Consider the following 14,161-nt stretch of genomic DNA (forward strand, 5'->3'; position numbering starts at 1 on the left):
GGGTTGGGGGGTGGAGGTTTTTAAACCTCCAATTTTTTTTAAGTTTCTCAATCCTCCAAATTGGAGGATTGGGGAGGTTTTAGATTTGGTTTTGTTTTTGACAAAAATACCCTTATAGGTTTCATATAATTCCAAACTTTATTTAGTTTCTATTTTTCAGTTAGAATGAGAGAAGGCTTCATTCTTCTTCTACTTTCCTTCTTCTCCTTCGACTAGGGTTCCAAAGAACGCCGTGACCGCCGCCTCGGAGCCGTCGCTCGAGGTATTTATCTTCAGATGATCTGTTGAATGAGAAATCTTGGCTTTTTTTTTATGGGTACTGCAATTGCTAAGTTGTTTTCTTGTGGCAATCATTTACATTTGCTAACAAATCACTAATATACTAGTGTTTCAGCAATGTGGAAAGAGTTGCTATTTATTGTATTCCCTAGTGCAGTTATTGTTTAATGTGTTTTAGATTTCATCATCAATAGCTTTAGTAAGAAGGTGAAAATAAATGCGTGTGAGTGACATGTTGGGATATCATGCGTGTATTTGTGTATTTGATCGAACTCAAAATTGTAGCGCATGAGTTAAAAACTAGTAATAATCACATTACAAAGCTCGCGGTTGTATGCTTTTTTTTTTTTGCTTTATTAAGTTGTTCCCATATAGGAAATTGTTCCTACATTTCATTGGTATCTTGCTTTAATATTGGTTGTTATTTGTACCTTTTGAGTGGATTTGTGTATGATTCAGGAAATATCTGAGATTTTGATGTTTTGACAGGGAGAAGCAATTCAACAAAGTTGTGATACATAGTTGAAATGCATTTCTAAAGGTGTATGATACATTGATATTATGTTCAAGTTTAGTGTCTTGGGTTTGTTAGTTTTGGTTAATATTATTCAGTTATGGGATTTTTCTGTAGTTCTAGGAGGCATAAGTTTGAGAGAATTTTTAATGATTTAGACTTTGATTTGTTTATTTATCATATGCTTTCACTTTGCAGGTATTTAAAGCTTTCTTATGTTTCTTATCATTGATTTTAATGCCTCCTAGTTGTAGTTGTAGTTTGTAATTTTATTTTTGTTTTGCCTTAGCTAACAAAGAAAAGATATTTTTGAGATGCTAATAGTGTTTGGTGTTAACATTGATATATAAATATCAATGGTCAGTTAGCATGTGTATGGTTTTTATGCATATAAAGTTTGTTGAACGTCAACTAGAACAATTAGTTGAGCTTCTTTTTATATGCTTTTTTTTTTAATATAACTTTGATATTGATGATGAGGATTTTGAGAGATTGAAATTATTAATGGCATTGTTCAAAGAAAGCCATGATAATATCTATTTTGCAATCCCTTCCTTAAGTCAAAAATCAACTCTCTACTGTAGGTCTTTTGTGCTTTAGGATATATATATATATATATATGTGTTATAAAAATATTTCTTTATAAAAAAGAAAAAAGAATAAAGCCACAGAGACACAAAAGATGTAAGTTGCCAATTTGGAATTAATGGACTTAATCAAACATGTAAGTTGCCATAGAGACATTCATGTGATGCATAATTGTCTGAATTATATATATATATATATATAGCATTGTTGATTTTGCAGTGAAACATAAAAAGCTTGACATGTCTGAACTTAAAGTTAGAGATATTCTTTGCAAAACTAGAGTTGCAGGTATAAATGTTAATCAGCAAAGTAAATCACTGAAAATGGTTAATGCTTATGTATTTTGTGATATTATTGATGTTTCATATGCTAAGTCACCCAACACACAATTTTGGTATTATTTTTCCTTCATATATATTTGATTTACATTTTAATTAATAAACTTGTTATGTTTAGATGGACAATGAAAAACAAATATTGGCTAAACTTCTATTGGCCCTAATTACATTGAACGACCAGTTTATAAAACTGCTACACTTACATCAGCTATAAATTCATGATGATGAGATTGGAGATGAAGCATCCCCCGAAGTTCCAAGTTCTTCTAGGTCAAAGAAAGTTAGAAGATCATATAGTCGTGACGACAATGGCAAGTTTTCTACGGCGGTGGAAACGATGTCTAATGCATTTGTTCAATCAACAACGGCAATAGTTGAAGTATCAAAGAATGTGTTGAATGTGACCAACAATGTTTTGAATACATTTGGTCAAAACACAAATTCAATTAAGGCGTTTGACGTGTGGGTCATGCTTGTGAATTTAGGGTTCTCACAACCTTTTTTGAACAAAGCTTACTTATTAATTCCTTTTGCATACTTGTGAATATTAGTCATTTATCATTGGCGAAAATTTTCCTTTTGTATACTTGTGAATATTAGTCATTGTACTAATTATTACCTTCTTATTTGTTACAGGCTTAAACAAGTGCGAAGGTAGACAATCCTGAATTTGACAATATTTTGTTAATGCCTACAAGTGTGTTTTTTGGTCAATGTTGTAATGGCAAAGCTAAGGGGTTTTTTTATTTGTTGTAATGGCAAAACAAATTACTTGCAAATGTTGTAATGGCAAAACAAAGTGGGAGATTTTTCTTACTTTTATCATCTTTGTTGATACCTAATTGTGTTTCTATTTGGTTTGTATTAATAATGCTTAGAGTTGTGTGTGATAGTGAATTGTCATATATCACATATTATAATGAGAATTGCTAGGTTGCCATGTGACTCTATTTTGTTGAACATATAATGGACATACAAATTGCTTTTTTTATTTGTAATGGTGAAAGGAAGTATGGCAATGTTGGTTGTGGTGGTTGTGATGTAGATTATATATCTCCGGGATTATTAATACCCCAAATGTATAGCAATGTTTGTGGTGGTTGTGATGTAGATTATATATTACCGGGATTATTAATACCTCAAAAGTTTTTTTTTCATAAGATTTAGCAATTCTCCAAGTCAATACATACTTGGTAGCCATGATTTGGGAATTCTCCCCTTTATGACATCATTGATGATGCTATTGATTGCTTAATTACACCATTAATTGTTGAAACATCATTCTCTTCCTCACTTAGTCTAACTATAATTTAAAAAAATAATAATAAATAAATAATGATAAAAAATAGAGAATTATATAAATGGGGAAATATTACTTAATCTATTAATGATATTGTTTAATCTCTTCCTCACTTAGTCTAACTATAATTAAAAAAAATGATAATAATAAATAAATAATAAAAAAAATAGAGAATTATATAAATTGGGAAATATTACTTAATCTATTAATGATATTGTTTAATTAATTTTAATACTGAAAATGAAATATAATAACATTGTTTTTTTGTTTATTAATCACAAAGGTAATTTAGTAATATACTATATAACCTTGTCTCCACTAACCTCCCAACCAAGCACAATAAAATTTCAAAGCCTCCAAGTACCTTACCTTCCATCCAAGTAAAGTATGGTTCAAAACATTCTTCTACCTTCTTTTACCTTGCCTTACCTTACTTTATGAAACCCTCCAATACTACTATCCAAGCAGAGTCTTAGAATCACAAGCCCAAGGAACCCCTATCTATTACATCATAAAAGCGATAGTTTTATCTAATATAATCCCTAAATTGTAGGCATTGTCCATATATCATCTTTTCATAACTAATACACTTTTGTTGTCTTAACTATTTCTATATTGGCAATATCAGCCAAGGAGAATATTAAATCATGTAAAGAAGCACCATTTACCCATGGATCAAACTAGAATTCAAAACTTTTGGCATTGCTTAATTCATACTTGAACATAAGCTTAGTGTTATCTCTAAGCTGGTATAATTTCTTCCATGCTTAGCTAGTTGTGGGGGTTAAATGATACCCATTTGGCCCATAAGCTAAATGTATGAGCCACAAACTCCCACACATAATGAATAATTGCAACTTTATTCCTTTTATAAATCCTTTTTACGCCTAGGCCACCTTCCTTTTTTGTTTACAAAGTTGATACCAAATCTATCAAAGCTTCTCCTCTATCAGTTCTTTAACCTCTTCAAAGAAAACTCCTACAAAACTTTTCTACCTCATGAACAACAGCTTTAGGCAGAATAAATAGACTACTCCAGTGTATGAAGACTTTGAAGGACAAGTAGCATCAATTGTAATCCACCAACATAGGACTAATATTGAGTATTTCAGCTTGAACTTTTCTTTGTAACTTTAGCTATCATGTCACCATAATGATCTTAATTCGATTTCACTAAAATTAGAGGGGATCCCAAATACTTAATTGGAAACTTCCTTTCTTTAAATCCTAGCTCAGAGATAATTGCTTCTCTATCTTGATCACTAATGTCACAATGGTGAACACTACTCTTATTTTTATTAGCTTGGAGACATGATGTTATTGTTACATAGGGACCCACCACCCTAACTTCTCCATAACTGCAGTTGTGGGGAAGGTTTGGTAAGGGTATATGAAACTAGAGAGAATGCGTCTCACAGGCGATGTGGGACTATGGACCTGAGTTAACCACTACGTCCCAACACCCCCTGGGCCCACAGCAGATGTGGGACCCAAGATCCTAGCTCATCCAAGGCACAGCCCGGCATCGAGATGGGACCCAGCTCTGATACCATGTTACATAGGGACCCACCACCCTAACTTCTCCATAACTGCAGTTGTGGGGAAGGTTTGGTAAAGGTATATGAAGCTAGAGAGAATGCGTCTCACAGGCGATGTGGGACTATGGACATGAATTAACCACTACGTCCCAATAGTTATAAAGAAACATCTCAAATTTTGCTTAATAGTCAAAATAGAAATCCTATAACCTTAACTAAAAATGATTAGACCATCTGAAACGCATATATGTGAAAGCTTTAATTTACCACAACAAGGATGGAATTTAAAATTTCTCCTGCAATTGATTGTAAAGGGCATGGTCAAATATTCCATGGAAAGCACAAAAATTAGAGGTGACATTGGATCCTCTTGACAAACTCTTTTGTTACTTTTAAAAAATCCTTCCAAACTCCAATGCATCATTTTTGAGAACTTAGCTATTCAAATACAAGTCATTACCCACCCAATATATCTATTTTGGAGTTGAAAGTATAACAATATTTCTTCTATAAATCTACCTTGATAGCACATCTAGCAGTAGTTTTATTGTAACGGCCAACTCTTTGGTGTAATGTTTTGAATTTCTACAGTTTTATTCCTTGAGCTTTTGGATTTTAATGGAATAGTATGATGGGTAACACAATAAATTTATTTTTATATTATAGCTCTTCACAGTAGTATATAGGATTCTTACATAGTCATTGTAGTTGTAGTTAGTAGTGTCAACACGTATTTATTATTTTTGAAGAAATTGTGTATTTGATATTTTGATCTAGGCACCCTTAAATGGCTATGAAATTATGCTTAAATTTTAATTTGAACCATGGTTGTATTTGATATTCTAACTTGGGTCATTGAGAATGGATTTTGTGTATGGCATATTCAAGAGACGTAATTTATTCTTATTATAAAATAAAAAATATTACTGTTTATGTTTCTTTGGGAAATACTGCTTAATTATACAAGCTTTCTTTTTACCGATACCTGATGTAAATGTTTGGTATATTATGTATTTTATTGTATATAATTCCTCTATTTATTTATTTGTTTTGCTAGATGCTAAGTTCTAGAGCTCATAGTCTTGTATTTCTCTTTATTTCTAATTATGGAAAGTGGCCAGTAGCCTATACAGTATAAGAACTTGACCAATGTAACTTAATCCTTTATTTCATATATGTTTGTTCAAAGTGTTTGTAGTGTGTGAACTTGAATTGTTCACCTATCTTTTATATGGGGTAGATGTAATGTCCAAACTTGAATATGTTGTATTTTTCTTGTTGAATGTTGTGTTATTTATATAAATTGTTGGTAATGTGTATTATCTCTCTATCTTGTTATTGTTTATCATATCTGAGGCCTTGCATACATAGTGGGGCCTATTCTTCATATGTACGTTACTAGTCTGTTGACGTCATTAAATTGGCATGAGGCATGATATTACTTGTGGAAATAATTCTTAAAAAGTTCTTGAACAACGAAAATGTTATCACCAAAAATTTTGTTTGGCACAAACACTAACTAATTATATCTGATAATCTTATACAAACATTATTACTATAGATGATAATCTTTAGGATACATTGGTACAATACTGTGCAACTAGCAATTTGCCTAAAATCTCGAAAACCAATTGGATCATGAACTTTAGGAATTAAAGTTAGAACATTAATATTAACATGCTTTAACAATTATCCTGACATAAAATTCCTAAATAGCTTTGACTATATCTATGTCCATAATATCTCAACAGTGTTTGTAAAAAACACTATTGTATCCATCTACCTCATGAGCCTTATCATCATTAACCTGAAAATTCCACTCTTCAATTCTTCCTCTGCCATTAGAGAGCATAACACAACAACATCCTCTTTACTTAGGAAAGGACCATATTTCATTATTTTAGGATCAACATGAATCTAGCTATCTTTAGAATTAGTAGTGAAAAATTCTTCATAAAACTGAGCCATGGGTTTTGATATTGTTTTTTGATTAGTTTACAAGGTACTGTTAGCTATCTTCAGCTTTGTAATCCTATGAGCTACTCTTTCTTGTTTCACATGGTTATGAAATAACTTAGTATTTGCATCGCATAAACAAACCCACTTGAATCTTCCTTTCTATCTATAAAAAATTTTCTCTTATCAAAGCCAGAACTAAAGATTGAACATACCAACTCTTTTCTCTCTTACCAACTTAGGAGTAAATGGATACTACTGCAATCTTGATTAAATTTTATCCAATGAAAATCTATAGATGACTATCTTTCCAAAAACATCTGCATATTCCTTCTTATGCAAGGATTTTAATGCTTTCTTCAACAATGACAACTTAGTGACAACTTGATACATATAACGGCTATTGATTTTAGATCCTCGTATATCAGCAATAATAGGTTTCAACTCAAGATGAAAGCACTACATATTGTAGAATCTGAAGACACTTATTTTTGTATAATTTATAGTGTTAACAAAAAACAATAAAAATAGAGTGATCAGATATACAAGCATTTAAAACACTAACTTATGAGCCAAGAAGCATATCCAACCAATCCAAATTACCCAAGAATTTATCGATCTTACTACAAATGCGATGATTTCCCTCTTTCTTGTTATTCCATATAGACACACAATTTTGTCTCAATTCAAACAAGCCTACAAAATCAACAAATTTTGAAGTCTCTAATAAGACCCTTAGATACTCCTTGACCTCTGATTCTATCTGCAAGTATTTAGAAGGGTATTAAAATCACCTTGTCCTAACCATGGTTGACTGACAGTACTAGAAATTTTTTCCAACTCAAACCACATTTCCATCCTCTTCATCAAATCATTGTCTCCATAAAATAATAGACCATAATAATCCCTTTCCTCTCCTTATAGCCTCAAGTTGAATGACTTGAGCATGATATTGTAAAACAGCTATTTAAACCTCACTTTGATTGTAAATAATCTAGATTTTACACAATTCAAAGCATTGATAGTTGTGAATAACCTACTACCCATTGATCTTCAATTTATTCTAAATTCTATCCGTATTAAATTTATGAATTTTTGTTTCTAAAACACCGATAGCCACCAAATGTCTTTTAGCAATCAAGAGACATCAATTTTGATTGTTTTATGTGGTCAATTAAACCTCTTATGCTCCATGAGCAAATCATTCTCCTTTCTAAAGGGGTCTTAAAAGTTATTTTGCCCTCTATTATTCCCATCATCAACATCAACATTAACATTAAGAAATATTTGTTTCTTTGTTGCACTAGATGAAGCACTTCTTTTATAAGTAACATCATCGTTCTTGTTACTATATCCTAATCTAGACATCACAACTTGACTTTGTTTCTCTCTCCTTTGATTATTTTCACCTTTTTGTATCTTTTCTACATTAAATCCCACCTTTCCTTCCTCTTTATTGTTGATTAGAATAACAACAATCAACTTAGGCCATTGTTCTTTGATTTGTTGAGTGTTACTAATATTATCATAAACTTTTTTCTAATTATTGATGAGTGCCAAATTGTACATGTGTTAATACTAATATTATGTGTCACGCCCAAGACCCGGCTAGGCCGAACCCAACGTGCAGACAAATGGGCATAGTCCCACAGGGCCTGTAAGGTCTTAAAATCTGTCTTAACAGAAATACAAACCAACTACTAAAGTACAAAATTAAACTAATACATAAATACAACACCATAATAAGGAGGCATAAGAATCCAAAATATAAAATACAGGGTTTTTAGAGTCCATTCAAATAAATAAAACTACAACAACAAAGGCAACATAGCTAAAGGCAGGCTGCTAGTTAGAGACTATCAGTCTACTACTCCTAATCTGAAAAAGGTTTAACATCAATAATATGAGCTCACTAGCCTTTTAAGTAATCCACTAAGAAAGTAAATACGAATATGAGTTCCAGATTATAATTTTAACAAATTAATGAGTATAATATTCTAATAAAAGAATATTTTCAAATATATCATTCATCAAAATTCAAAACCTAGAAATATGATCTCAGACATATAGAAACTTCAAGGCATGATTTAAAAATTTTTGTCTCCAAATTACATATCAAAGATCACTTATTTAACCTCGGTGATTCGAGACTGAATATCAGATGGCCGTTATTATTTCACCGACAGACCAGTGCGAGATTGCAGTCTTATTTTTTCAGAAATTCTTCTCGACAAAGTCAGTGTAATAATCAAGGTTGTCAGACCCGGCCCGGGCAATGACCCGGTTAAGCCCAGGGGTCAGGGGTCAATGGGTTCGACCGGGTTGAACCGAGGTCAATAATTAAATATAAAAAATATTATAATAATTAATAATTAGTAAATATAATATAAACCCATAATTATAATATAAAAACCTACTTAAATTTGATATTTAAATTGATAAATGACCTTATATACAGTAGAGTTTTCTAATTATGTCATTTATTTTTATTTTTTAAAATATTTATAAATTTAATATATTAATATATAATTATCGAACTTCTCTCGGTGTTATTTATTTATTTATTTGTTTATTGGTTGATTTTGTTAAAATTGATAAGAAATTTAATTCACTAATTCTTATATCTCAATTGAGTTTTATTTTGTTTTAAATTTTTTTATATTTTTTATTTAATTAGAATACTTTAATTTTATATTTTTATAATAAAATTACACTCATTTATTGTTTTATTTTCTTAATAAATTAAATTTTTAGAAAGTATTTACATAACACATTAATAGATTTTATTTTTAAATGTTATTTTTTGTTGGTATGTTTATGATATATATATATATTGTAATTCTATTTATTGATTATAAATTATAAATTAATATTAATAAATATACACGATTTTGTGGTTTCTAATGAGAAAATAATAATAAATTATTAAATATTGTAAAAAAAATTAAACATTATGACCCGATTGACCCGGGCGGTTCAACCGGGAATCGCAAGAACTAACATGGCCGGTCTTGGAAAGTATGCAACCAACAAACCAAATGATAATTAAAACTTAGAATCACAGCCCAAAATGAAAAGTAACTAAGCTTCAAAAGATGAAACTGTAAAGGGTTGCAAGATCGGCATCATCTTTCCAACAACTTTACCCAGGCCATTTTCTCAAAGGCTAAAGCAATAATGGGAGTAAAAGATAAAAGAAAGAAAGAAATGAAGATTCAAAATTTAATTCCCTTGGCAACATAAGACTGTAGATGCTTCGAAATATACATATACAAAACGCGTACATAAAAACATATCTTAGGGTCATATTGAAGAAAAGGTTTCAAAGACAAAATATACTTAGATATACCCTAAGTCACAATTCAAAAGCATAAGTATATACTAATAGATGTAGCTAAGGGGTTATAGCACATTCATTTCAAGATTTTATGAATGTGGCTGAAATATCCAAAGCATGAATCTAATAAATACATAAAAATAACCAGAGACATACTTACATGACTAAGCATATACAGTGGCGGAACCAGAAACAAAACCAAGGGGGTGCTGGGTTTAACCTAAAAAATAAATATATAAAATTAATTATATTAATCCAAACTTAAGATTATAATAATTAATTTAAAAAAATATAAAAATATGCATACCACTAATGAAGTGGAAGTTGAATCCTTCGGCTTTGCATATTCTGAAATCGAACCAAAATAGCTTCATCATCAATTGTTTCAAACACTTGGCGTTTGATATAGCATATCATCATATCATTCAACCATTCATCTCCTATCTTATTGTGCAAATCGGTTTTGATGATATTCATGGCCGAGAAAGATCTTTCAACTGATGCTGTTGCCGAGAAAGATCTTTCTTTTAAAATCAATGTCTTCAGACCATTAAATTCTCCTCTCATATTTGAGGGTTCATCATACCCTTGTCCTCTTAATTTTGAAATTGATAAACCATGACGAGCTAATAATTCATCTAAAGTTACTTTTAGAGAAAATGCTGAAGTGTCGGCTACATGCTGAATCACAAGAAATCTTTCAACAACCTGACCTTGCTTGTTCACAAACCTCAAAATGACTACCATTTGCTCCTTTATTGATTTATCTCGAGACTTATCAACAATTAGTGAGAAATTACTGTCACCAATTTCATTAATAATTGCTAATGTTGTCTCTGCAGTACATGCATTCACCAACTGTTTTTGAATTAATGGAGAAGTTAATTGATTATTCCCAGGAGCATTTTCATTAATAACATTCCCAACCTTCTCAACCCTTTTTGCATACCAATTGAGTATCTCCAGAAAATTCTCCTTATTTTTAGAACTTGAAGACTCACCATGACCACGGAATACAAGACCTTGTACCAAAAGAATTCGTACGACATCTAGAATAGCTGTTAGACGAGAGCGATAATCGATCTCCATTTGACGCCCATGAGAAGATAACACGTGTGACACACTTTGCCTCTGATTTTTAAAATCTTCACGATGTTGTCTAGCATCATTATGGGCACTATTTACTGTGCCTACATGTTGATTAAAAGCCTCAAGTGCTTTCCTCCAATTAGAAAACCCTTTTCTTGTAAAAATATCACTTGCTCCCTTTTCGCTTCTATCCTGCTTGAAAAGATAACAATAAAAACAATAGGCTTCATCTTTTGCCACACTATATTCCAACCAATTATACTTTTGAAACCACGCTTCTTGAAAGCGTCGCATTTCTTTTCCTTGTTGTTTTTTGGGGAACTCATATCCAATTGGTTGACATGGGCCTTTCAATAAATACGATCTTCGAACTTGATCTCTAATATCAACATCATATTCTTCAATTGGTTGACGAATTCCAGGATCAGCAATGATATCATCTGGACTGAACTCAACACGAGTTCTCTTTTGTGCTCCAGTACTTGCTTCAGAAGAAACATTTGTTCCCGATTCACAACTTTTCTGTTTAGGTTTAAAAAACCTCTCCATATCTATATAATTAATAATTAATTCAACAAGCAATTAAAACCTAAAATAACAAATAATGTAATAAAAAAACAACTAAACTCAATTAAAACTATAAGTAATAAATAACGTAATTAATAAAATCATAAATTCTAAATATTTATATAGACTACTACAAAAATTAAGATTATACACCTATGAGAACAATCATAAAAGGAAGACTTCTTACCCCAAAATAATGTTGCAATATTGTAGAATAATGATCAAGTGATATCTGCTATGTATATCTTTCCAATAAGACTCAGGAAAGCATCAACTTCATCACCCTTCACCAAACTGATCAACCTTAATTGAGTTGATAAAAAGCCAAATCCTAAATTTAGATAACATGGCATAATTAAAAAAAATAAATAAATATAGTTGTTGATCTACTCACTTTCCCTAGAAAGAGAGACCAAAGTTCAAACTAGTATAAATAATTGAAATCATTCCAAAATATGTAGCTTCTGAGTTTCAGAATATTTTGACAAAAAATAATTCCAAAAATAGCATTGAGTATTCATGTGATTAATTAATTAGACACGCACATGATTAAGCAAGCCAAAAATGGATTAAACAAACCGACTGAGTATTCATGTGATAAGTGATTAATTTATATGGACCAACTGTCCAACTGTCCAAGACGTACTCCAAGTGTCCAGAGGACCCGAGCCACTTTGTAAATTTTGAATATAATGGTTTAAAATTGAACTATCTTTTAAGTGGAAATTAGAAAATTGCAAATTTTCTAAGTGTGAAAATTGAATACTAGCAAATTATTATTATCATGATATCATGATTATGATCTGAGAGTCTGAGACTGAGACTGGCCATTGCTTTTCATATGTCATTCATAGTCCAAAATTCCATGATTTCCATGATTCCATAATTTCCATCAACCTAAAAAATCCCATATTTTTACAACCATGAACCATCCAAATTCCAATGATTCCAATTTTCAAACACATAAACACTCCATCATATCACTAGATCCCTTCCAAAAAAAAATATATCACTCATGTATCAAATACCAAACTAAACAAGAATAAAAATCAAATCCAATAAACCCTTAAAAAACACACAAAAAAAGGAAAACAAATAAACAATTAAAGCACCACTCACCAGCTTGCCGATCAGGCGATCACCAATGTCCGTTGAGGCAATGACCCGATCTGATGAGGAGATGACGTTGAGATTTCTTGCTCCAACGGTCCAAACTCCAGCCTAGCTTGGTTAATTGTTTGTGAATTATGATTGTTGTGTGAGATTGTGAGTTTTAATTGGATGAAAACTTAGAGAAGAGAAGAAACATCAGGCAAAGACACAAAGTCACATGCTTCACAGTTGGTTGTTTAACTTTTAACAACATCGAGATTTGTGTCTGAATCTCATCACACAATATAAGAAGATAAGTACATAACCTTGATTACTTGACTTTAACAAGCCATTATCAATCCATTTATATGATTAATGGTTGGATGTTAACATGGCCAGTGGGGCTTAAATGAAATTTAAGGGGGTGCTACTCTTTATTTATGCAAGGAGGGAAGGGATTTTTCCCAAGCAAGGGGATGCTCAAGCACCCCCTTGCCCCCCCCCCCTCTCTCACTGAGCATATGTATATAACAAGCTCACCACCAAATTAACAACATGTAAAACTAATTTCAAAAAGCAGAAATAGACCTCAAGTTTAGGCGGTTTTTAACATGCAGAAATCATGCACCAAAGAGATATCCGCTTCAAGCAAGCTTTAGAGTAACCACCTGCACAACTAGTTCTACAACAACTAAGAGATCAAAGGAACCTACCTAGAACTTGTTGAAGCATCGGCGGTTCACTGCTCTTCTTAGCCTCACTCTAACCATCAAGAACTCCCGCAACTTCACCTTCAACTCCTCTAAAAACAGAAGGTGAGATTGACGACAAAGGTTCAAACTTCGACAAAGTGGCGATATGGAAAGGATGGCTTCCGGAATTTCAGCAAATCAAATTCTCTTACAAGAACATGAGGACAAGGTGGTAGGGCCCACATTATGGCATTTTACATGTTTGTTTTTGTACTATCTTGGACCATTTTCGGTTTAAATGGTTACTTTTATATTCTTTGGCCATGGGACATCTTAGGAAGATAAATGAGAGGAAAAATAACACTTTTGAGTTAATACAAGTTGAGAAGTACTTTAGGCAGATCCACACCCATGGAACGGTTGTAGATTGCATAACGGATACATGCATGATTACCATGATAAGGAAAGGGATGAGGAATACATGGCCTAATCCATGGGGTCATCCACACCCGTGGATTACAATCGACAACCTTGTGGGATGATCCAATCACAGCCTTGTAGTTTTTAGAGGGCAACACCTGAGCAATCTACATGAGCCCAAATGCAATCATTAAGTTAAGGCAAATATAAAAAGCCACAGTGCTATTTGGAAGGGGACTTTTGCTACCTAAGCCAAGAAGAGGTCAATTCACTACCATCGGGGTCGGACCTATTGGGCAAGGCTTAGGGTGCTTTAAGGGAGTTGTTTAAGAGATCAAGAGTGATATTCCATGCCTTCAACTTGGCAATGGCGAGAACTAAGGAGAAGGAGAAAAGAAGTTCATTATAGATAGTAAAGCATAAGGGAGTTATTAACAATGCAGTTCTTATT

The 14,161-nt window shown here is 32.1% G+C and overlaps 1 protein-coding gene across 3 annotated transcripts; it reads right to left on the reverse strand.

The window, feature by feature from the left end:
* Nucleotides 1-9,753: 9,753 nt before the first annotated feature.
* Nucleotides 9,754-13,400, reverse strand: LOC120250388. 3 transcript variants are annotated; one of them, XM_039259201.1, is made up of 5 exons: nt 13,312-13,400; nt 12,626-12,727; nt 11,694-11,800; nt 10,158-11,490; nt 9,754-10,070 (listed from the first exon to the last, which is right to left on the reverse strand). In XM_039259201.1, exon 4 carries the CDS (start codon nt 11,486-11,488, stop codon nt 10,160-10,162), a length of 1,329 nt encoding a protein of 442 aa, XP_039115135.1. In that variant the 5' UTR covers nt 11,489-11,490; nt 11,694-11,800; nt 12,626-12,727; nt 13,312-13,400; the 3' UTR covers nt 9,754-10,070; nt 10,158-10,159. The 3 variants fall into 3 exon arrangements, with proteins under 3 accessions (XP_039115135.1, XP_039115136.1, XP_039115134.1); XM_039259202.1 differs by having other exon boundaries at nt 11,694-11,809; XM_039259200.1 differs by having other exon boundaries at nt 11,694-11,837.
* Between the last annotated feature and the right edge of the window lie 761 nt (nt 13,401-14,161).

Source organism: Dioscorea cayenensis, chromosome 19 (genome assembly GCF_009730915.1).
Source record: "Dioscorea cayenensis subsp. rotundata cultivar TDr96_F1 chromosome 19, TDr96_F1_v2_PseudoChromosome.rev07_lg8_w22 25.fasta, whole genome shotgun sequence".
Classification (NCBI taxonomy): domain Eukaryota; kingdom Viridiplantae; phylum Streptophyta; class Magnoliopsida; order Dioscoreales; family Dioscoreaceae; genus Dioscorea; species Dioscorea cayenensis.